Source organism: Anguilla rostrata, chromosome 14 (genome assembly GCF_018555375.3).
Source record: "Anguilla rostrata isolate EN2019 chromosome 14, ASM1855537v3, whole genome shotgun sequence".
In the NCBI taxonomy this organism is placed as follows: Eukaryota; Metazoa; Chordata; class Actinopteri; order Anguilliformes; family Anguillidae; genus Anguilla; species Anguilla rostrata.
The window spans coordinates 24721151-24746873 of NC_057946.1; the positions used below are offsets into that span (position 1 = coordinate 24721151).

Below are 25723 nucleotides of genomic sequence, written 5' to 3' on the forward strand. Positions count from 1 at the left end.
GGTGGTGAAAATTACAAGATATACAAGTTATCATGCAAGTCAAGTCAGTCGAGTACTGTGTCTGTAAAATGTTTTAACTGTCTGGTAACGCGGTGGACAAGCACTAAGATCAAACTGCTTTCAAAATATTAATATTGACACAAAAATTCAAGAAGTAAGCAGGAATTAACTAATCATCTTGAGAGCAAGCTCAAAAGCAAACTGGCTAGTAGGCAAGCAAGCCAGTCTATCTGTCGACCTTGTAAGAAAATGTGGCAGCATGAAAAAAGTTATCATATTATTGAATTTGGCACAGTACCCAAAACAAATGTCAATCCTACTGAATAAATATACAGGATGAAGCTCTGTGTAGAATGGCAGTAGTCTTTTCTTTTTTCGTTGACATACTTGATTTATTGTTACAGTTGCATTTGCATCAGAATATCTAAATGATTACAAGACATTACAAATGAATCTGCTACCAGATATAACTAGTTTTTGGGGGGTCTCTTTTCAGGGCGCAATGTGTTTTGGCTCTGTGTTACAGCACATTGGTTTTGAAATGAAACTATATATATGAGGTTAAAGTGCAGACTGTTAGCACTGTTTTCAGGGTATTTACATCCATATTGGGTCAAGTGCGGCAATTGTTAACCCCAGTTTGTCACACTGCCAGCATAGCAGCAGGAAGCAATAAGCAGGGCACTCTCTTGTTGCTCAAAGTGTAATAAAGTAACAGTATTTCTCTCCATTGTCACCCCCTACTCTCAAAAGGATAACGAGAACCACAGAACACAACTTCATACTGCAGGTAAATAATACATTTCAATATTTCCAAGTATTTCTCTGCATGTTTGAAGACTCTAGAGTATGCCTGAATGCAAGCTGGCAGCACAGTGGAATGGCTGTCCATGAAAGGAACTGGATATATATCACTGTCAGTCATTGAAAGCTACAACTCTGAACCTCAGGACAGTTTTCAGCAAGAAATTATACAAGCACTTTACAAAGCAACGTAATGAATGACAAGTTTTCTGTGTGTTTTTCCCAATATGATTTTGTATCTGCTTAAATTATTTTATTTGCTATTTTGAAGATCATTATTATGATTGGCTAAGCCTCTCGAGCAGAGAAAGAGTAGGGAATTAAGTGACTGAGCGCCCCCCTTGCCAGATCCGGCCCTGTGTTCTGGCCCCCTGATGGTGGAACGAACTTCCCACTGCAGTCAGGACAGCACAAACCCTGCCCATCTTCTGATGCAGACAGGGCTCACCTCTATAAATCATGGCTCCCCTGACACCATATTTAGATATGCTTCATTCTTATCTTTCTTTCTCTGGATTTCTCTCTCCTTTGCCAGTTCGGCAGATCGATTTGTGTCAAAGGGATATGTATGCCATTTTCTATGCCTTGGTGCTCCATATATATTACTTGATGTAGCCTAAGCTATGGAAAATGTATTTGCATAAAGACATTTTCACAATATATGAAGCGTAAAGATTTCAAAATATAGTTGGTGAACTTTTATGTTTCCTTCAAAAGTCCGATATTCCTCATTGACTTTAATGGGGAGCTTAAACTGTTTGTACACACAGCAGAGGCAGCCGCAGTCCATGCGTACTTCCGGTTGCTGTACAGCTTGTTTTGGCTGAGAACTCGCTTTGCAGTTTTGTTACACATAGCTAAATGTCTATAAGACATACATGTCTATGCTTAGAGAACGCAGGTGTTCTTAGTTTAGTGATCGCTGTCCATGTCTTTGCATTGCTAGTTTCCTTCCGCTGTTACGACAGGCAGTGACGAAGCAGTACGTCATTGTCTGCCGTAACTGTTTACACCGCCCTTGTTAAAATACGGAAGTGTTCGCAGTCGTGATTTATGTCACGTATTTAGTCAGCTGTAGAAGGTTTAACCTATTTTTCTAGTCTATGGATTCAACTTCATGCTGTTAGATCCGACTGCGTGATGGCAGCGTCACAGAAACTGGATGGCAGTGTGTTTCTTGTGCTCTGTGCAGCTTGAATTAGGCACATTGACGCTTGAAGACCATACTTTTCACGCCCATTATATCAACGGATTCACAAAATTCATAAAGTAACTTGCATTTGTGCATTTTTATACGTTGCAAAACAACCCCTGATTAATTCTTACTGAATGCAAATTAAAACCGTCCCATATTCACCCCGATCTGTGCTCTGGATGTGACACGTGGCGAGCTATTTACCTACGTGTACAGCAGTTGGGAACGGGAAAGGCACAGGATAGCTTTGTGCTGTCCTGCAAGACAGCAGAACCTGTAGCAGCAGGACAGCCCGGACATAGAGAAAATGGGAGAAGACGTGAAAACAGGTAAACTGCATGACATAACCGTCTGTATCGCTGTAATTGCGTCTTCCCTCCAAAAGCATCGCTTTCTGGCTATAAATGTGTGAATCCGACGTTGGATTGATGGCTGATTTACGGGGCCCATAATATAATTAACCCCTAACTTGTTAGCGAACAAAAGCAACGGATCTTTTGCATGTGAATACACTTACTGAATCACTTCACAAGTGTTAGTTTTGCTGGGCGTAGTACTGTATGGCAAGACAGTGATTCCCAAGCCTCACGAGCCACGCGCCCATTTAATGAGCAAATACGTTACCTGTGATCCAACCCTTATAAAAATCTTAAGTTCAAGATATGAAAGGAATAAAACGGAATCTACCGAAATGTTAATCGTGTCTAATTCGGCGGCTGTCAGTGACTGTGGGGAGTTAAACTGTAAGGCATGGTATATATTCGCCCTACTTACAACCCAGAATTTGGGAAACTGCTAGTTACAGTGCCCTCCAAGATGATGGTAACTGTAGAGTGTAATTTGTTATTTTTGCTATGTACTTAAGGCTTTTGGATTTGAGATCAAAAGATGAATATGGGACAAAACTACCAACAATCAGCTTTTGGAGGGCATTGTACTTTGGCTATAGCAGGTCTGTATTATAGAGGTGTAAGCATGTGGCAGGATAGTATGCGCAATGTATTGCATTATGAAAGCAGAGAGCAGGCAGGAGAGGGTTAATTGAGCTGACCCAACTCTGTCATTGGTAAACATGATAAGAAAGATAAAAGTAAACAGTGTAGGTACAGCATCATCAGAGGTAACGGTAACCACGGTTTGCTTTTTCGTTAGGCTAAATATTTCAGTTATGTCTCATAGTGTTTTGAAATGTTAGTCTTCTTGGCTTGCATGTCAGGTGGTTTTGCTCTAGTTGTGCTTTGCTTAGCTGTGTTTTCTGTGGCCATCATTCGCATCAGTGCCCTGTTCTGCTTAGTCTAAGATTTTTATTTGAAAAGGTGAAAAGAGAGCAAAACTGGAGTGACAGAAGCGCTCCTCACTGACCTGCTGAGCGCTGATCAGAAGCAGAAAGATGGGCACTGAAGAGTGTGGTGGAGGGGCAGATAAATTAACTGCAAAAGGGCAGCGGTCAGTCCACTGTGGAGAAGTCAGACTTGGGGGTAGTGTGTGGGATCAGTTCCACTGGACCTTGGACCTTCTGAATCCCAGAGGGGAGAGTGCAGTGACTCTCTAAATCAGCACTTAGGAACGCTACCTTAAAGAAAGCAAATGTCACTTTAGAGACGTCAGGGAAGCATTGGGTCTCAGTCACGAAACGTGTGTGATCACATTTGATCGTAAACTGCGTGTTAGAACGTTTCTAGGAACATTTCGGTGTTCGTAATTTTTTTGTTATCTGTATTAGTGCCTGGCTGTTTCCTTGGATTGCGCAAAAAATTTACAAACAGCCAGCATTCATTATCTCATACACCTGTGACATGCACAAAAACAAGCTCTGCACATGTCATGAATCTCATTTTTCTTTTTTGGTAGGAACATTTTTAAGAACAAAAGTAAGAATAATTTAAGAAAAGTTTGTGAATGAAGCCCATTGTACTTAAATAAATTCTTCAGAACCCGCACACCGTTTAACCCGCTTTGTGAGGGAAATCCATGTTCTCCTGCCTGGTCCGTTTCCTGTGTTACAGCCTCATCCGGCAGAGGGGGGGGTGATGTCCAGGCCGGTGTCCCGCCGGAAAGCTGGATGAAGCGCGTTTTCGGGTTCGGGAAGGGAGACCTGTCTTCCTGGGAGCGGCTGGTACGCCTCCTCAACCGTCCCACCGACCCTGCCGCGCTCGGAGTCTTCCGCTTCCTGTTCGGTAAGTAGCCCAGATGGTATCTCTTGTTGGGCGGGGTTGATAATACAGATCCTAAACGGACATTTGAATGCAGAAACATCTTCAGAATACATTTGGAAATTTAACGGCACAGGAGGAAACAGTAAGTAAATTAAAGAAAGCACTCGTATGCTTTTGTAAAATAAATGCTAATTCCAGGACGTGTTACACATGGCCCCATGGCTGTGTGTTTTTGCAGAATTTGAAGTTGCAGGATGAAAGAGAAGCATAGCCATCTTGGGTCGGTGTCCCATTATCAGTGTATAATACAGGGATGGCCAATCCAGGTCAATAGAGAACCGCAGGGTCTGCTGGGTTTGTTTTTACTTTGGCACCTAATTAATCAACTAAAGCAGTTTATTACACAGTTACTGTAACTGACCACACCTGGTTTTTTTGGTCTAAGTGGTTGTTGTATTTAAAGTGAAAACAAAAACCAACCGGACCCTGCGGCTCCCCAGGACCAGGGTTGGCCACCCCTGTATTGGGGTATCTATGCCACTCACCTAGGGAATCTTTTTCACTTAATTTTAGGTCCACAGTGACTTGCATAGCTTACATTCTCCATACATACAGTCTATTCGTACAGCTGGGTATTTTACTGAGGTGATTCAGGTTAAGTACTTTTGCTCAAGGCTGCAACAGCAGTGCCCCACCTGGGGCTAGTTTGTCTTGTAATGTATTTTAATCCAAAAATTCCATTAACTTTTATTCTGTGTATTGTGCAGTTTTATGGGATAACTAAGTCTACATGGTCACCATCTAAATGTGTATAATAGAACCATGGCTGATTTGAATGGCATGTACTCCAATCTCTCCACTCACCCTCTGGAAAGAGGTTCTTGAAATTCGGACGAAGAGGGAGTTTGTTTTTTTTCAGAATGGGGAATGAGAGGTGGATTCTTTCCAGGCCTTTACCCAGTTCATATAGCTATTATACATGTGCGTATTATATTTAGTTTAGCATTTCTGTTCACTTAGGCCAGTGCCTTTTGGTTATTTGAATGTAAATTTTTTGTTTTTGGAAGTTTTTTGTGGTAGTGCTTTCTCAGCATATCACTGTGTAGTCTGTGGATGCTCTTTTCTGATGCTCAGATTCAGTCCTAGTGAGCTTGGTAGAGCCTGCCATTCATTTAAAATTTCCGTGCTATTGTACTGTAGTTAAGGAGGGGTTGATGGCCGTGGTGAGTTGGCGTATTTCTGTGCACTTTTCCATTGACTGCATTCCCAATTGTGTGGTTTTTCTTCCTCTCTCTGTGGTTATGCTTGTCCTCCTTTGCTTGTGTGTCTCAGGCCTCAAATTTCTTAATTCTTAGGACAAAGTCACTGGTCTTGGCAAAGCCAAAGTTTCTTTGGGCTCCAAGGTCAAATTATAAAATAGCAAGGCCAAGATCAAGTTCAGTGTGAGGGCATCGAGGCCAAAAAGCTAAATATAAACGCACTTATCCAAGTCATACAATCAAAAGACCCAAGGGGAATGGAGCATACAGCTTTGAAACTGAAACCGTTGGTTTCCCCTTCTCAGGCCTGCTGATGGCGGTGGACATCACCCAGGAGCGAGGCCTCAGCCACCTGGACTACAGATACCTAGACGGCGCACCTGTGTGTCGATTTCCACTTTTCAACTTCCTGGAGCCGCTGCCGCTGGACTGGATGTACATGGTCTATGTGGTGATGTTCCTGGGTGAGCTTGCTCTTCCCGCCAGCGTGCGGCTGTTCATCAGTTAGCTTGTTTTAGCATTCATCAGTTAGCTTGTGTTAGCATTCATCGGTTAGTTTGTGTTAGCATTCATCGGTTAGCTTGTGTTAGCATTCATTGGTTAGCTTGTGTTAGCATTCATCAGTTAGCTTGTGTTAGCATAATGCAGTTAGCTTGTTAGCATTCATCAGTTAGCTTGTGTTAGCATCCATCAGTTAGCTCGTGTTAGCATTCATCAGTTAGCTTGTGTTAGCGTTCATCAGCTAGCTTGTGTTAGCATTCATCAGTTAGCATCACACTGTGCTGTCAAACAGGAGCCGTTGGCATCATGATTGGCTGTTTTCACCGCGTCTCCTGCCTCATGTTCATTTCCACCTACTGGTACGTCTTCTTCTTGGACAAGACTGCCTGGAACAACCATTCCTACCTTTATGGGCTCATTGGCTTCCAGCTCACCTTAATGGATGCAAACAGATACTGGTGAGTGAGTCACGTGACTCCCTTCCACCCACCCATCCTCAAGAAATTGCCTGAGGAATGATGTGTTTCACTTGAAATTTGGGGTGCACATTGGAGATTTAACATAAAGCACAATTGAGATTTAGCACACAGATAATAAGAGCTCTGAATGTGTCATATGTTTCATTCATAGGTTTCATTTTCATCAATTCCCAAATCTTTTGTGCAGTGATTATGGAAATAACGATAATCAAGCTCATGATGGGATCTGGTTTCTATACTCATTTTTGGTGAGGGGCGCCATGTGCGCAGTCAGTATGGCCACTGACTCTCAGCACATTCAAATCCTGTGATGCTGGGGGTTTGTTTCCCCCTACCAGGGCACTTCCTACTCTGTGATCCCATCTCTGTCTGCTACCCGGTCTGCTTCCTCCCCTTTCTGAATAAAGCATTAAAGTGCATTCCGAGAGCGTACTGTCTGCTCACCATTTGAAAAAATAGAAAAAGAAATAAGTAAAAATGAGTGGGATTTTTTGGAAAAATGCCTGGGACAGCATATCCACTTCCGTCTACTAAGCCTGAGTCGATATGACTTTCTCCTTGAAGGCTGGTGTTGAATTCCTGCTGCTGAATTTCAGACACTGGTGGGCTCTGTGCCACAGTATGTATGCTGTACTGAAAAAAACATGACAGCTGAACACCCTATTATGTGACTTTACCTTGGAATTTCCTTTTTTGTTCCCTACCTATGTGTGTAGCTTACCCAATAATACTTTCTATAAGCCACAGACAGGACTAATCGAATGCAGAGCCCTCCTGAAAATGGATTTACAAAAAGTTTAAACAACAAATGTAAATGTAGCATTGAGTGGGGTTAGCACACTGGTTGCAGGGACTGATTAGGGTTGGGGTTAAGCTACATGAATGCTAGCGCCAATCTGGCAGACATGATGAATTTTAAGTTCATTGACAGCCTTGAAGCTTTTCCTAATACACTGCTCAGATGTGTGTGATGTCACGGTCTGCAGGTCGGTAGATGGACTTTGGAATGCAAAAAAGAAGAATGCCCATGTCCCACTCTGGAACTACACCATCATCAGGGCTCAGGTCAGTACATGTGGAGCGTTCAGTCTGTAACTCAGAATAAAGCTCAGAACTCAGGTCAGTACATGTGGAGCGTTCAATCTGTAATTTTGTACTTGGTGTTGCATGAGTCTTAAAAATTTCAGGTGAGCCCCCTTTTATTGCAGGTTAAAGTAATGGGCTTTTGCTTTTATTGTGCAGCACTAGATATGATCACACGTGCAGGAAGTGCTCCATACAGGCTTCATATGTCCTCATTTTATCTATCGAAACACTTTGCTACATGTATGAAATGCAAAGTTTAGCACCGGTTTCACTGGATCGGAAGGTTTTGATTGATGTTGGGGGAGGTGCAAAGATATGGGATGCACCTGGTCTTAGAACAAGCCGCAAAAACAATGAATAATTGATCGTCCTCTTTAGGGGAATTAAAAAATTTGGTTCAAAACAGAGTAGCTGAGATCTGTGCATGTTCCATGCCATGATCTTAAGTCTGTGTTTTGTCTTTACGTTGTATCTGTCGTCTTGTGGGTTTATACTTATGTTTTGTGCATTGCCTGTTGGTCCAGATACCCTACCCTAAAGAGATTTTAACCTTGGTGGGACTTTCCAGGTGAAATGAAGGATAAATAAAAGGCTCAAAATGAACAGTGTTTATGAGACGGGAAGGCATCCCTGATAGTGTCTCTGTGTGTTTTGTTTTGCAGATCTTTATTGTGTATTTCATCGCTGGCATTAAGAAGCTGGACTCCGATTGGGTGGGCGGATACTCCATGTCCTACCTGGCCCACCACTGGCTGTTCGACCCTTTCAAGTGAGCCAGTCTGTGATGCCGGGTTTTTTTGGCGGTGGTGGTGGTGAGTTTGGCTCTGGGTGACCGTGCTCATGTATGGGTGTTGTTTTCCCCCCCTGCAGGCTAATTCTGCCGGTGGAGACGGTCAGTCTCCTGGTGGTCCACGGCGGAGGCCTCATTCTGGACCTGTCCGCCGGGTATCTGCTCTTCTTCGATGCCACGCGTCCCGTCGCCATGGTCTTCGTCTCCTACTTCCACTGCATGAACTCCCAGCTCTTCAGCATCGGTGAGAATGGCGGGTATTGTTCTGTTCAGGCCTGCACGGTATATCAAGTATAAGGAGAATCATCGCTGCCATGTGGCCGTTAGGATTTGCATTTTGTTGCACGGAGGAAAACAAGTATATCTGACTCCATTCATTTCACAATCTGTAACCTGGATATTTATGTGCGGATAGGGGTGTGCACGTACGCGTACTGACTGGGGTGTGCTTATAGAAAATGATGGGCGTCAAGACCCTGCACCTCGGAGAGAGAGATCTGTTGCTCCCAGGCGCTCATCTAGGTGTTCTGTGACATTAATGCCTGTCCTTGGAGGTGAATGTACTACACATTCGGGAATCTTGCAATTCATGTATCTGTGCCATGGAGAAGCAAACTTAACCTGAGAGAAAATGTATATCCGTATAAGTGTATGTCCAAAACTGGCGTCTAGCCCCGGGAGCCCTAATTAAGGTTACTTCATGTGGTTAGTGAGGCTTTCTAAATATCATTCATAACCCCTCTATTTTTTTATGAAATACCACTAGGATCCATCTGGACACTGAAATGAACAACTTCCCCTGGAGCAGCTGCATATCTGGCTGGTGAAACTATCAATATGCCCAGTGATTAACCTGTTAATGGTGTTACTCCTCAATTGTGAATGAGATTAATACAGTGATTGGTTCTCACAGACATGCACACCCAGTTGCTGTTTAAGCAAACCACGAACCTTAGATGTTCTGAAAAATGTAAGCGGTGTATTAAGGCACAATATGACAGTCATCCATAACCAAGTATAGGCAGTTTCGATGATATTAGGATAAACATTTAAATTACAAGACAATTAAAGAACCATATGCTATTTGGAAAAGGAAAGACATACAGTCCAACAGACTAAGACAAAGAAAAGGAACGCAAAGAGAATACTGATGTATGTTTGCAGATTCTCCCATATGTCCCTTCGGTCTTCCTTCACATACAAGCCTGAGCGTGCCTTCTTTGGTACACAATTCCCTTAGTTTGTCCAAATATGGTCTGGTCAGGAATAGGGCTGTAACCCCTCCCACTCCACCCCAAGAGATGCCCCTCCCCTCCAGGAAGAGAGAAAATGTATAGCATACTCCCCCATAATCCAGTGGGAGTAATAAGATGGTTTGTATGTTGGCACGTGATCTTATATTAAAATAAAGTGGTGAATTGTGTGAATTTTTAATGCATATTTTCCTTTCCAAATAAAATGGTGAGTTGTGGGAATTTCTAGTGCAGATTTTCCTATTAAAATAAAGTGTTGAATTATGTGAGTTTAGCCTACTTATGGAGATGCCTTGACTGGTAATGAGGCTCTCCGTGTCTGTATTTACAGGAATGTTTTCCTACACCATGCTGGCCACCAGTCCCATTTTCTGCTATCCTGATTGGCCGAGACGCTTTTTCGGCGGCTTCCCGGCGGCCCTTAGGGCGGTACTGCCCCCCACCGAACCGGCGCCTCAGTCCAGTGCCTCCTGCGTGTACGCGGAAACCCCGCCCAGTGTCGCCGCGGGAACCCCGCCCAGCGCTGCTGCCACGGCAACCCCGCCCAGCGCCGCCGCGGTCGGGCAGCAGCCTCCCTCGGCCTCTAGGCCCCTCAAACCGGGACGCAGGCACAAGCTGGGGACCCTGTTCACCCTGCTGTACCTGTCCGAGCAGCTCTTCCTGCCCTATTCACACTTCATCACACAGGTATGACCATTGCACTCAGGATAGCAGTGATGGTATGGGGGTTTGGGGGGTATGGGGAGGGGCAGTTATATGTGGAGCGGTGTTTGAACACTGTCCTTACAGTTCAGGTGTGTTGGGAACAGTTGCCTTTCCAGCGTCAGCAGCTGCGCTTTGAAAAGCAGACAAATTTGCCGCAAAATTGTTTGCATGATCTGTGCGATTCTGTGCCTAATTAAACTAATTAACTTAGAATGCAGACATTGCAGTGATACTTAGCCAGTGGCTCATTGGCTGTTGCAAGCTACACGGACAATGAGGGTGTAGCCCTGTCTTTTGCCACAATAGAGTGAGTATGGGGAATTAATATGGTCACAGATAACATACAGCGAGTATGGGGTTAATATGGTCACAGATAACACACAGCGAGTATGGGGAATTAATACTGTATTAATATGTTCTTTACTGACCTGGGTTGAGGAAGAGAACACCACTTGACTTTTGGCAGGACCAAGGATGAGGCATAGCTTTAAGTATTGCTTGAGTGGAACACTATAAAGACTTAAATTGACTCAGGAAAGACGTGAGGAAAAAGTAAATGAAACTTTAGCTCCATTTTAGGACCTTCCTTTCACCTCCGGTTACTCACTGCATGGTTGAATAATCACACGGGTAGTCCGCAGAGTGACAGATCTCTGTAGCTAGAGAAGTCCACAGTCTCTTAAACGATAGCTTTCCCTCCTCGCTTTGCTCTTCTGGTGCTCACGCTGAAACGAGGAGCTAACGCTGGTTTTATTGGCAGAGAAAATAAAAAACGGCAATAGCTTGCGGCTCCTGAATCCAGGGCAGCATGCAGTTGCGGCAACTGGCCATGGGGTGGAGCCAGATGTATACAGAAGATTTATTCTGAATCACCATTCGTTCCCCTGTGCTAAAATATGTAAATTTTTCTAGCGCTTGGCATGATGCCACATATGAAAATATTTTTTGCCAAGTAATCTGCACGGAGACTAAGGGTGCGCTTTGGGACTGGGGGAACCCAGATAGATTCTGCAGAAATTGGAGATGTGCGTCTCCAGGCATTCCTGCGAAGTACGTTAAAAATAATTTGCTAAATTCTGAGGAGAGAGAAGCATCGTAATTACAGATCTTGGTTTGTGGTTCTGTAGTTTTGCAGTTTTGTTTTTTGCTAAATGTGTGTCCATCAAAAGACATGAGCACTGTATCATGGTAAGAAATTGTGGTAAGAAAGAGTAATATTTGTACTTCATATAGGAGATAACGAAATAGTGGCATCTCAGAAAAATTTCTGTATGCATTCCTGGCTTCAGGGTTTTAAAAAAATCGGCTGAACACAAGTGGAGTGTAAGTCAGGAGTGAAAATGCAGCAGTGCCGAAACTCTCCCTCGTTCTTTAAAAACATTTTCCATGCAGGTGGAGTTCAGATGGGACGTGAAATGACCCTGCTGAATTGGGACGCACAGTGATGTCATTATTCATTTGATAATTGTGACTCTTGTATGGAAAGCACTGCAGTGTGACACAAACCCTGGCCGTCAAATGGCCTTCTCAGAGATGATAAAACCAGGGGTGTAAGATTAAAATAAGAACATTTGAGAGGAATATTAATGTTGATCAGGCTAGTTTTCTGTTTGTTAACCATTTCAGCTTCCTGATGTTTTTATAGGTTCGTAGTTTGCTGAAATTTGCTTTGTGATGTCACTGATTGATTTATTCAGAAACTTTAATTAACAGGCAATGGAGGTTTCATTTGGGTGTATTTCTGTGGGTTTAAATGTACAGACAGTAGTTTACTAAATTTTGTCCTTGAATCATTGGGTTGCACTTGGGCAAGTCAGAGAGAATTTAAAATAAGCTCCTCTTTTTACTGTTTTATAATGCTCACTGAAAGCCTCCCTGTCCAATTCTTCAGTTCCCTGATCCAAATCCAAGTCTGCATAGTGGTGACATTGCGTTGTACATGGAAGTCACTGCTGTACATACCCTGCATATCCATAACTGTAACGTTGCAGTGATCCACCATTTTGGCTCATAGTGTTATGTAGAGTAAAGAAAAACTGTACTCCCAGCAGCATTGTAAATAGAATTAATTCCCAAACAAAACATCGAGTCATCTCCTGCCTGCATCCCCTGAGCAAGGGAAGCAGTGTTTGGTATGACTGATCCTACTCCCAAGACTAGTCTTATTGCGGACTAAAGCATTTTGGGTACACCACATCCAGTTGATAAAAAGCCGTACCAAACAAACAATTGGGAATTGAGCATTAATGTTGCTTCATGAAGCTTTTTGAAGGTCAGCGACCGAAAGCTGCAATGTTGCGAACTGTCGCTTCACAATATGGTACATAAATCCCGTTTGAATGGGAACCCTGCCTGTTAGATAGTCCTATTAGGCGTCGTCTTTATCCCTCTTCTGGGTTGAGTCAGTTTGAAGGGCTTTCAGATGCAAAGAAGTGTCCACTTTGTGCGTCACAGTATTGTTTTTCTCTAAAGGTTAGTCTAAATTTAATATTTAGGGCTGCTGCTTTGCTATACAAGGGCATTTTCCCTGTCTGGGTATCCATCTCCAGAGAGAACAGCACTTGTTGGATTTGTCCTACATGACCTTACCTTTATCTCTGGTTGCTGCTGTGCTTAGTCAGACCCTGTCCTGAATGCCCCCCCCCCCCCCCCCCCACCCCCCCAAAAAAGAAAAAACCTGATAATGAGAAGGGGAGAGGAGCTGTTCTTCCGGAAAGTTCTCTTTGTTGCGTTGTGTTTAGTAGTCTGTGCTCCTTCGGAGTGCCCGAGGCCACAGGAATCCTCTTTCCTGGGAAAGTCACGGTGGCATTAGAACACTGTTATTGGCACTCCCGTGGTGCTGTAATGGGGCAGCGTAATAAAATGTTTCATGGGCTGTTACAGCCTTCACATTAACGCACCGTTAAGAAAAAACCCAACAGTCATTCCTCACCTAGAAAAACAGAGAGTCTGAGGCATTAACAGTATTAACTGTGTAAGTTTGTGTAAACTGTGCCCTCCTTAATGTTTGGGACAAAGACATATTTTTTTTTATTGATTTGGCTCTGTAATCAACAATATACATTTGGGTAGCCCAAGGTCAGTCAGCTAGCAAGAGTCAAGAAAGCAGAGTGTTTATCTAGTGCAGTCAGTACTAATCCAACAACATAACTGGATGCACTAATATGCAAGATGCGATGATACAGTATAAACTATGTGTGAAATGTTTTAATGTGCATTTTATACAGTGTCCGTACTCCACCGCTCTGTACTCCACTATTTTACATTGGTAATCAAACCATTCACGTGTGGTTAAGGTTCAGATTCTCAGCTTTCATTAAAGGGTGTTTTTATGCATTTTGGTTTCACGGTGTGGCAATGACCGTGCTTTTTATACATAGCCCCCACCCCCCGTTTCAGGGCACCATAATGTTTGGGACAAATTGCTCCGCGGGTATTTCTGATTAGTCATGTGTGTCAATTTGCTCCCTTAGTTACTGTATAAGAGAGCTTTCTGTGTCTGGTATTGATTCTAAGCTTCTGATTGCCTTTGGAGACTTTTTTGGCATTAGTCAACATGAGGACCGGTGTTGTGCCAGTGAAAGACAATGAAGCCATTATGAGGGCATTATGAGGCTATACATTTATTATTAATAGTAGTAGTGGTAGTAGTAGTGATACTGATACAACTGCTAACAATAATAATGCAAATGGTTTTTAAATATCTTATAATAGCTTGTTATCATATGTGTTTGAAGTAAAGCACAGTTCATGGATTTAATCAAGTGTTCAGCAAAGCCCTCTCCTGTCTGTCTGTCTGTCTGTCACAGGGCTACAACAACTGGACCAACGGCCTGTACGGGTACTCCTGGGATATGATGGTTCACTCCCGCACGCACCAGCACGTCAAGATCACCTACAGAGATGGAAAGACCGGGGATACTGGATATCTCAACCCCGGGGTGAGTCACAGGAAGAGTGAGTCTGAGGAAGACAGTAATGAACCCTGTAGCAGGGCAGTTTGAGATATATATAATAGTGAATATTGTTGTTTATAATAGTGAACATTGCTGTTTATAATAGTGAACATTTCTGTTGATAATAGTGAATATTTCTGTTTATAATAGTGAATATTTCTGTTTATAATAGTGAATATTGCTGTATTCAATAGTGAATATTGCTGTTTATAAAAGTGAATATTGCTGTATATAATAGTGAATATTGCTGTATATAATAGTGAATATTGCTGTATTCAATAGTGAATATTGCTGTATATAATAGTGAATATTGCTGTATTCAATAGTGAATAATGCTGTATGTAATAGTGAATATTGCTGTATATAGTAGTGGATATTGCTGTATATAATAGTGGATATTGCTGTAAATTGTCTGCAGTGTCTGCTTGTTGTGCCACGCAGGTGTTCACACAGAGCCGGCGCTGGAAGGACCATGGAGACATGCTAAAGCAGTACGCCACCTGCCTGAGCCGCAATCTGGTCCACTACAACATCAGCGAGCCGCAGATCTTCTTTGACATCTGGGTGTCCATCAACGAGCGCTTCCAGCAGAGGTGCGCTATCAGCTGTGCACGGGAACGAAAGGACGTTACATCATAGTGATAGTCAATCTGGAAATACTGTGTATCTTGTATCCTCTGAATAATTAAATAAAAAAAAACAAAAAACCATAACCATTCTGTCTGTTTTAATGGAGGCTTGTTTTTTTAATTATACTTGTGATTTCACACCTTCAGGATCTTCGATCCCCGTGTGGACATCGTGACTGCCGACTGGTCGCCCTTCCGCCCCAACCCGTGGCTGATGCCCCTGCTGGTGGACCTTTCTCCGTGGAGAACCAAGTTTCAGGAGATCGAGGGCTCACTGGACAACCAGACTGAAGTGGTCTTCATTGCTGACTTCCCAGGTTTGTACCGCTAAATGTGTGTGTATTACAGATATATAAAACAACTTTTCAAGATGAATGAAAAATTCACCATTTTGCACATTTGTGTTGCCTAGGCCTTCACCTGGAGAACTATGTGAGCAAAGACCTGGGTAACACCAGTGTGCAGGTACTGCAGGGACAGGTGAGCGTTGAGATTGTGGAGGAGAAGACCAACTACACCCTGTTGCCTGGAGACCAGATGAAGGTACGGTTCTACCTGGAACTACCTGTGCTACATTACATTACATTACATTAGCGTAGCGTAGCCTTAGCAGTTGTGTCTGTAAATAGCATGGGCAGTTCAGCTCTTTGTTTTTCCGTGAGCAAAAACCAAAATGAATCGGCTTTCCATTAATTAAGAACTTTAAATATTTTCAACATTTGACAAAGAGCTCTGTCTTACCTTTGCTTATGGGTGATGAACCAACAGTATTTAATATAAAGAACGAAAGTTTGAAAAAAATTAAACTTTTTGCAAGATGCCCAAGTTAACAGGATGTAACCAAAGAAAAAGAACTTACTGATGTTCTAATGACCTAATGTTCTAATGTTCCTTATGCATTTCTATCTGAGAGGTTCTGCTGTGTTTAGACTTTCCAAAAAGCACAAAGTTGGTTGGTCCAGATCTTAGTATTTTGGAGGGATGTGAGTAAAAAAATGAGTGGTGCAGCAGGGTGTGTTTGTTTGTTTGGGATTGTAATGGAGCTGCCTCAGCTGTTTAAGGGTACGGATTGGTGCACACACTATAGTGTGAGGCACTATTAATGCTAATGGCTGTGCTGCAGTAGTGTCTTAATGGTCTGAACAATCTGCCATGTGAAAAGCTGGTCTTTGGCCGAACTCAAAACTGCTGCAGGAAAATGAGATGGTTAATGGGGGCGATTAAGAAAACAGTACAGGTCTGCTGATTGTTGGAGTGCCGTACACACACACACACACACACACAGGCCCACAGTGCGGTCATACGTGCTGCGTACACACACACACACACACACACACACAGGCCCACACGCACACACACAAACACACACACAGTCCCACACACACACACATACCCACACACATGCACACACACACGAACACGCGCACACACACACACACACACACACATTGCTCCTGTTACCATCAAGGTAAAATTAATATTCCTCCTGTGCTTATTCAACACTAAATCCTGATTGCTCAGAAATCACAGTACTCTGGGAAGCGCATGGGCGCATGCTAATGTAGTATCACAACTCCCACGGAAAGCCCCCCCTCCCCCCAAGGGAACCCCTTCACAAACACTTTGCTTGTTTTACGACACAATATCACCATCATTGTCTTGGTTGTTTTTTCATCATTGAAGATGTCATGGACAAACACCACCAGCCTTTGATTGGGTGGTTGCGAGAGAGTTTTGTAATACTGGCAAAGAGCCATTGGAGTCGTTTGGACGGGTTTTGTGGTGAAATACAGCACTCCCTTGTGTCTGTGGTGGTAAATGAACGGAACAGAATAAAAGAGTTTGCACTGTCCCAGGAAACACAGATGAACGATGCGGACAATTTAGAGGGAACTTGAGTCGTCATATTTAATTTGGACGTGTCTGTCAGCACCCTGCGCCTGTGCCTGTGTTTGTGTCCTTAAAGTAGATGCATCAAGCCTCATCTTTCCTGGTAACTCACAGATTAATGGAGAGTTTCTGATTTATAAAATCTGCTTCATCCTGAAAACTAAAAGCAGAAAACACATTGTCAGCTTTTTGTCTTCGTATGTCTATTTAGTGGGTGATTGTGTGCTAACTGTTTTTGTACCTGTGTGTGTGTGTGTGTGTGTGCAGCTACCTGCTGGAGCGTACCATAAAGTGTACACAGTATCAGACCAGCCATCCTGCTACATGTACATCTATGTGAACACCACAGAAGTGGCGCTGCAGAAGAACTTCACCAAACTGTTTGAGCTTCAGGAGCGAATCAGGAACGGCACCGGTCAGTTCTCACAAACCGCCACCCTCACCACACTCACCTGCATCATTCACAGACACACTCACCTGACACATTCACAGACGCTTACCTGAGACAGTCACAGACACACTCACCTGACACATTCACAGACACGCTTACCTGAGACAGTCACAGACATACTCACCTGAGACAAGCTGAAATCTGTCAGTACTCACAGACAGACTCATACACCGGAGACAAGCTCATGAGGTCTTAATGAAGCACACACATTAGTGTCTCCCGCTGGACGTAGGGGGATGGCAGGCTCACAGTCAGAGGCCAGTGAATGGAGACGCATTCTGTCTTCAGGTTTCATACAGTTCTTTACATGCTTTGCATAAAGCTGTGTCTTCAGGGTAAAGAGTAGGTGTAGAGCTGGAGTAAGGGTTAGGGTTAGACCGTGTCTTCAGGGTAAAGAGCAGGTGTAGAGCTAGAGTAAGGGTTAGGGTTAGACTGTGTCTTCAGGGTAAAGAGCAGGTGTAGAGCTAGAGTTAGGGTTAGACTGTGTCTTCAGGGTAAAGAGTAGGTGTAGAGCTAGAGTAAGGGTTAGGGTTAGACTGTGTCTTCAGGGTAAAGAGCAGGTGTAGAGCTAGAGTAAGGGTTAGGGTTAGACCGTGTCTTCAGGGTAAAGAGCAGGTGTAGAGCTAGAGTAAGGGTTAGGGTTAGACTGTGTCTTCAGGGTAAAGAGTAGGTGTAGAGCTAGAGTAAGGGTTAGGGTTAGACCGTGTCTTCAGGGTAAAGAGTAGATAAGGCTGTTTGCAGCTCCATTATATAACATTTTGCTTTATGTTACGTTACATTACATTACATTACATTACATTATGTTATGCTACATTACATTACGTTGCATTTTAGGGATTTATCAGACACCCTTATCTAGAGCGGCTTTCTCTGCGTATCCTCCTTACATACAGTCCATTAATACCACTGGATATTTCCTGAAGCAGCAGCTCTGGTTAAGTACCATGCCCAGGAGTACCGTCAGGAAAGTGAGAATCTGTTTAACATGGCAATTTCCCAATCCAGCAGTTTTAACTGCTGACAACACCCACGCTCAATGTTCGGCTTTCTGAATAAAGAGCACAACTGGCATCTGCAGTTAACTCTTCACTTGTCCGACATGTAAAATAGATTTATTTGATTTAATCTATTAATTATTATCAAATATGTCAATTAACAGTTAAACCTGCAATTCCATGTATAGGCGGAGTAGCCTGTTGGATCAACCTTTGTCAAAATGTACAACTCACAACCAGATTAAGATGAAGAGATTTATTAAATTTGAACAAGTATTCAACGTCTAATCTAAAGACGAAGGTTCAGGAGTCAGTCACAAAAGAAATGAAAGAAGGTGCCAAACCACAACTTGTCTGTCCCGAGATAATCCCAAATTGCACCAAGACCAAAATAATAAAAAAACAACAGATTAAAAAATATTCAAAAATATTCCGAAAAGGCCAGGGATGAAGTGTAAAATACCAGAGGAGCTGTAAGATGAAGAATGTAGGACCTCACGTAAGACCGAACCCATTACATTACATTACATTACAGGAATTTGGCAGACGCTCTTATCCAGAGTGACGTACAACAACGTGTACCCCAACCCAACCCCAAACACAAAACCCATATGCAAGACTAATACTAACCCTAAGAGAGTAAAGACTGGCCCACGTTTTGTGTTGCTGAAAGAGGGGGAGGGACACCCCATTTTCTCCTGGCCCATGCATGCTTAATGAATGATGATGGGAATGATCATGCTTGGATTGACTGGGTGATGCCAGGTTAAGATGTGTAATGGGGAAACAGACACAGACTGGCTTATCTAAAAGCTGACTAATTAACTTATTAATTAAAGTGACCTTAGGTTGTTGGAAGCAGGGCTAAGCACCATGACAACATTATCAAAAGATTCATAGTTTTAATCCCTTCCGTATGAGACCCAATATGAATATGTTAGGAGGCAATTCGGCTCAGCTATTGAACACTTCTACAAGATGGAAATGTATTTCTGTTTTTAACTGATGTGATGTTTGAAGGCAATAATCATTCGATAATAACGATAATCGTGAAGGCAATAAAAGTCCAGCCAGTAGTGTTATCTCCGCTTTTTTGGTCAAAATGTTACGTCTATGTGACAAGGACAGTCGTACCACCCTGAACTCCAGCTGAAACTGAAACTGACTCTCAAAAATTTAATTCTAAACTTTGCAGGACTCAACATCCACTAATCTACAGAGACAATATGACTTTCAGTTGATGAATTCAGTTGAATGTCATAGATTGGCATTCAAACTTAAAATTAAAAACCATGACCCTTAAGGTATTCTGTGGCCACGCTGGCCCCCTGACCTCATAAATAGCTTTGTGTTCTGGTGTCTCTTCGGAGGTAGTTACATTCTCCAGGAGGGAGTTGCCATGACACCCGAGATTTGTGTGCACAGATAAGGACCTCAGCGTGGTTTTTGATTTCATAAGGACATTCACTTTGGTGCCTGTGTAGGCAAACTGGCAGCATTCCTAGAGTCAGGTCAAACAGAGCAGACCTCTTAATAACAATGTAGTGTTGTATAGACCGTGAACATGATCCATATATCAAATTATGTTGTCTCTTGCTCTCTCTCAAAGGCTTTGATATAAAAACTAGACATCTGACAGTACAATGGCAGCTAGCTTGGAATCGAACCTGCAAACCCTGCCTTACACGCCCATTTGTCTTTTCAGCACTGTTTCCCGTAATGTGCTTCGCATCATATGACTGCTTTGAGGAAGACTCAGGCACAAACAAGGATGACCATAATACACATTATAAAAACATGTATGATCATAATACACATTATAAAAACATGTATGACCATAATACACATTATAAAAACATGTATGACCATAGTACACATTATAAAAACATGTATGACCATAATACACATTATAAAAACATGTATGACCATAGTACACATTAAAAACATTATGAGCCATAGTAACATTATAAAACATGTATGAACATAGAACATTATAAACCTACCATGTACATATAAAAACATTATACTATAAAACATGTATGACCATAAAAACATGTATGACCATAATACACATTATAAAAACATGTATGACCATAATACACATTATAAAAACATGTATGGCCATAATACACATTATAAAAACATGTATGGCCATAATACACATTATAAAAACACGTGACCATGCTACATATTACAAAAACATGTATGACCATAATACACATTATAAAAACATGTGTGACCATAATACATATTATGAAAACATGTATGACCATAGTACACATAAAACCATATGCCCATAATACACATTATAAAAACACGTATGACCATAATACACATTATAAAAACATGTATGACCATAATACACATTATAAAAACATGTATGACCATAAAAACATGTATGACCGTAATACACATTATAAAAACATGTATGACCATAATACACATTATAAAAACATGTATGACCATAATACACATTATAAAAACATGTATGACCATAATGTCACTAAAATTCCTGCCAGGTTATTTCATCTCCAGCAAAAGCTCTTTGGCAACCGCAGGGTAATAACAGGAGTTATAAAACAATAGGAGACCGGTAGCAGAAATTTATTTCAATTTATGTTCCCGCGGTCGGTCCGCTGTTCATCAGTTTCATCCGCTAATGCGTTCAGCACAGCTTCAGCACATTCCTCCGTTTGAGCGATGGCTCCGCGGGGACGTTTCTGACACGAGATTTAATTGAGACGTCATTAAATATGCAGATGAAAACTCTGGTGACGCAGCAGCGAGGTCCTCTGGCACGGACCCAAAAAAAACAAGCTCGGGAACAGAGGGGGGGGGGGAAACTAAAGTTGAGGATTAGCCGACAGTAACACAGGTGGCCCCGGGGGGATACCTGTTAGTGGTGTTAGTGGAGGAAAGCGGAGTGGATTAGCTCCAGTTCTGGCCTCCGAGGGCATTCTCTCAAAACAACGTTTACGTCTTTCCGGAAACTTCTCCGAGCCAAGGCCGAGACACAGACCTAGTCTTACAAAGACTTAGTGGCAAAAGTAGCTGTGACTTTTTAAGGATCATGTCGAATGACCCGTTTTGTTTTTGGAAATACTACACAGTACCACACGTATATTTCTCCTGAATAAGATGATGTGATTTTGTGATGGTATGGGTTTCTTATCCCGCAAGGTGTTACCGTGTCTGGTGTGTGTGGTGCAGTTCTAGTTCTAGCCTCCGTTTACATCTTTCCGGAAACTTCCGAACCAAGGCCGAGACACAGACCTAGTCTTACAGGGAGTGGTAAAAGTAACTGTGACTTTTTAAGGATTGTGCTGAATGACCCGTTGTATTTTTTTTTAATACTCTGCCACGCTCCTGAATAAAGTGATGTGATTTTGTGATGGTTCGGTTTTCTTATCCCGCGCGGTGTTACCCCGTGTCTGGCGTCCGGTGTGTGTGTGTGTGTGTGTGCGTGACGCGGTCCCGTTTTTCGCGCTCTCTCTCTCTCAGAGACGGAGCCCGTGCCCCCGGAGCTGCAGCCGCTGGTGAGCGTGGCCGAGGGGAAGGACCCGGGGGTGAACGTGACGGACCCGGTGCTGCGCCTCTTCCTGCGCCGGCAGCAGCGCATGCAGGACGTGAAGAAGCACCGCGAGGCCTCCCTGGTCCAGAGGCTGCAGCGCTTCTCCCTCAAGAAGTATTACATGCTCCGACGCGGGTGAGTACTGCGCACGTGTGTGTGTGTGTGTGTGTGTGTGTCTGCACTGTGTGTGGGTATATGTGTGTGTGTGTGTCTGCGCACTGTGTGTGGGTATGTGTGTGTGTGTGTGTCTGCGCACTGTGTGTGGGTATATGTGTGTGTGTGTGTACTGTGATTCTGTGTGTGTGTATGTGTGCGTGTGTGTACTGTGTATGAGTATGTGCTGTGATTCTGTGTGTGTGTGTCTGTGTGTGTGTGTGTTGCTGATGAGTTGTTGGTGATGTGATGTGTGGGCTTTTTCGTTCTGCTGATGTGTACTGCAGTGTGGTTGAGTGTGCTGCGAGTCCTGTTGTGTGGTCTGTGCACTGTTGGTATTTGTGTGTGATCCTTGCTGTGAGTCTGTCTGTGTGTGTGTGTGTGTGTGTGTGTGTGTGTGATGTGAGTGTGGGTGTGTGTGTGTGTGTACTGCGTGTGTGTGTGCTGCGATTCTGTGTGTGTGTGTACTATGATTCTGTGTGTGTGTGTGTGTATGGGTGTATGTCTGTGTGTGTGTGTACTATGATTCTGTGTGTGTGTGTGTGTGTGTGTACTATGATTGTGTGTGTGTGTGTGTGTGTGTACTATGATTCTGTGTGTGTGTGTCTGTGTGTGTGTACTATGATTCTATGTGTGTGTGTGTACTATGATTGTGTGTGTGTGTCTGTGAGTGTGTGTGTGTGCGTGCCTGCTCTTCCTGAGAGCTCCTGCTCTGGTCCCACAGATTCATGCGTCAGGGCTTTTCCTCACACTTTCCTGCCTGACCCTGCAGTACTCACAGCAGTGTGGATCTGAAACGCCCAGTCCGCTCAGCGCAGTCCTGACCCCCCCCCCCCCCCCCTTCTGTGCAGTCCTGAACCCCCCCACCCCCTTCTGTGCGCCCTGACCCCCCCCTCTGCTGTGCAGTCCTGACCCCCCCCCCCTCTGTGCAGCCCTGATCCCCCCCCCCCCCTGTGCTCTGTGCAGCCCCGACCCCCCCTCTCTCCTGTGCTCTGTGCAGCCCTGACCCCCCTTCTCTCTCCCATGCCACACGCAGGTTCCTCATGACAGCCATTGCCATGCGTAACCTGATGGTGGGGCTGCCTCCGCTGGAGCAGCTCTCCCAGGAGGTGGCGTACGCGAACCTGAAGGAGCCCGAGGTCGCCCCGGACGAGCCGCTGAAGGAGGAGGCCGGCCACCTGGAGCTGTGAGGCGAGCCGCGGGAGGAACTGTGGGAAGAACCCGCAGCGTGCAACGCGTCTGGCCAGCTGTTACTGCTACTCAGACCTGGGTCAAATACGTGTGTGTTTCGGATTCCAATTCTGTGCTCTGTTGATCTTGCCTGGTGTAATTGAGCCTGCCAATGTGACCAGAAGGTGGGGTTTGCACTTTTTGAGAGTATTTCATTTGTTCCAATACACCAGACAAGATCAGCAAAGTGTAGAAAAGTATTTGAATCCAAAACAAATACGTATTTGACCCAGGTCTGCTGCTGCTACTGCTACAGATTCATCAGGCTCCTCCTAATCCGCGAATATCTCCCGCACATTCCAGAGAATTTCAGGGCTTTGATGGAAAAAAAATTCCTTTAAAAAAAAAAAAACATTTTGGATTTTTATTTACATTTGAGTTCCGATGATGATTTCACGACCGTCAGTATAAATATTTTGAAACAGGTTTTGTAATTATTTTGAAGTCGTTTCAAGAGCAGTTTTTCTACGTGTATACTATGAAGTGCATTATGTCGCATTAAGCTAACATTCAATGGCTGTGGCTGACATTGCTGTGATTACACTGATTCCCCCTGCACATGAATTGTACTCATGTATACTTTTACTAAGAAAGAAAACACTAATATTGTGTAATTTAGTCTGGTTTGACACAAAATAAATGTACGTTTTATGGAAATAGCACGTATCAGAATCATTTATCCCTTGTCATCACAGCATTTATGTTTATAACCGCTTATAAAATAACTGGTGGTCTTCAAACACTGCCCCCCAGTGGAGGGCATGGTACTGCGCCTCGCTTTAGTGTTAGGGGCAGGACATGTGAGCAGCGCAGGTCCCTCTGCTTGGCGACCAGGCCTTTGCATTCTCATGGGCTTTGGACACAAATCCAGGGAATCCGCTGGGCCGCAGTCCTCCTGCTTCCCAGCGTTCCCAGCCGGCCTTGTCTCTGGGGCAGTTATGGCTTCTTCATTGCGTGGTGTTCTTAGATGGTCACCTAATACAATCACCTTAAATTATAAAGGAGATCACTGTAAATTATGAAGGAGGGCTGGAGACAGAGCAGTGGAGATGTCACCACCAGGGTGCTGAGAGCCTGATTAATTCATCATGGGAAGGGACAGCATTTCCGTCTTCCCAAAACCAGAAGGGTCCACGCAGATACAGTGCCGGTAACTATGGGTCTTACTCCACTGACCTCAATCACGGCAGTTTGGCATAAGAATGCCTTCCTGGGGAGCGGCATTTTGGGTTTATAAGGACAGACTTATATTTTATCTACAGTTTGTTCTCTGCCCAGTGTGAGTATACACACCAATCTGCAGATACTGCATTTTATGGGCAAATTAAATATTGTTCGACTTGAATCTTGTGCAAACAACTCAAAAGATTTGGATTCTTGCACTGCTAGCTGAGCTATCTGGTTAGTAATAACCTTACCCATAGTGTGGCTGATAGCATGATAGCCCTAGCGAGATGGCAATGTAAAACTACCAAGTCTATGAAGGCTACTACTATCCAACTAACATCGATACCTTGCCAAGTATTAAATGACCACTTAAGTAATATATTAAGTAATTCAGCCAATTTTCCCTGCTAAACACCACATTAGCTCAATTTTTAATGGAAGTTGAATTTGCCCCACAAAAGTTTCTTTCTCACTACGGACTGTCAGTGCTACATAATTGTCAGAATTTTGCCTGTAGTATTCGAAACTAATGTATTCTTGCTTTGGAGTTCTGAAACCAGACCTCTGGCCTGCTCATTTGTACAGACACTCTTCTATCATTATAAGCACGTCAAAGGCACTAATTTTGAGGGTGAAAAATATGGAGCAAGGTGCAAAAGCTGTTTTAATTGAAATAGTTTTGTGAATTTATACATTTAAATAAATACTATATAAATATACATAAATATTTGGTTCCATATTTGTGGTAAATAAAGGGCACCCCTGTACCAACATAACTGAATCATATCTTTTGGGTGTCTCATCTGACCTTCTGAAAATCAAGATAGAAACAAAAAGAAAATATTTTATTTTTCCTGTTCCTGTCGTGATTACATGTGGTTACAACACAGCGTAGAAGCAAGTGCTTTTTTTCTGAAACAGTACCCCGGAGTGTGTACAAGACAAAGAAAATGGTTGAAAGAAATTCAACAAAGCAGCCAAATTTGTGTGCCTTATCAAAGAGCCAAAGGCGAAGCATTAACTTGGCCCGTTCTGCAGGCTGGTTAAGTGTTTTATTAGCTTAGCCTCATCCTTAAAGGCCATGACATGCCTTATGAACTAAGTTTGAACTCCCCATTGTATCTGCACTGTTTGCCTCCTGTCGGTTGTGTCTATACACCGTATAATGTTGATGCCGCTTTCATGGCATATTAGGTTTGCGAAGTTTAGAAAAGGAATATTGGAAAGAATGTGAAATGAGATATTCTCCCATCTTACACACAGTAAGTCCAGTATTTTGCATTCTGTGGTAAATCACAGAGGCAAGTGGTGCCTTGCTAAAAATTCAGCCTCTACATGATGCAAAAAAAGTACTCCACACTTTGGTTAATTCAACATTAGACTACTGTAATGCTCTTTTGTCTGGATGTGCAAATTCTTCTGAAAGGTCTCCAGCTGATTCAAACTGCTGCTG

The 25723-nt window shown here is 43.3% G+C and overlaps 1 protein-coding gene across 1 annotated transcript; it reads left to right on the top strand.

Moving 5' to 3' along the window:
• The first annotated feature begins 1799 nt into the window (after positions 1-1799).
• ggcx (gamma-glutamyl carboxylase) lies at positions 1800-23760 on the top strand. Its single transcript, XM_064307638.1, has 15 exons — positions 1800-2328; positions 4006-4176; positions 5720-5878; positions 6208-6373; positions 7381-7459; positions 8143-8249; positions 8351-8514; positions 9855-10210; positions 14038-14169; positions 14626-14777; positions 14961-15130; positions 15226-15356; positions 16971-17118; positions 21651-21855; positions 22910-23760. The coding sequence occupies exons 1-15, from the start codon at positions 2307-2309 to the stop codon at positions 23061-23063; spliced, it is 2316 nt and encodes a 771-aa protein (XP_064163708.1). The 5' UTR covers positions 1800-2306; the 3' UTR covers positions 23064-23760.
• The last annotated feature ends 1963 nt before the right edge of the window (positions 23761-25723 follow it).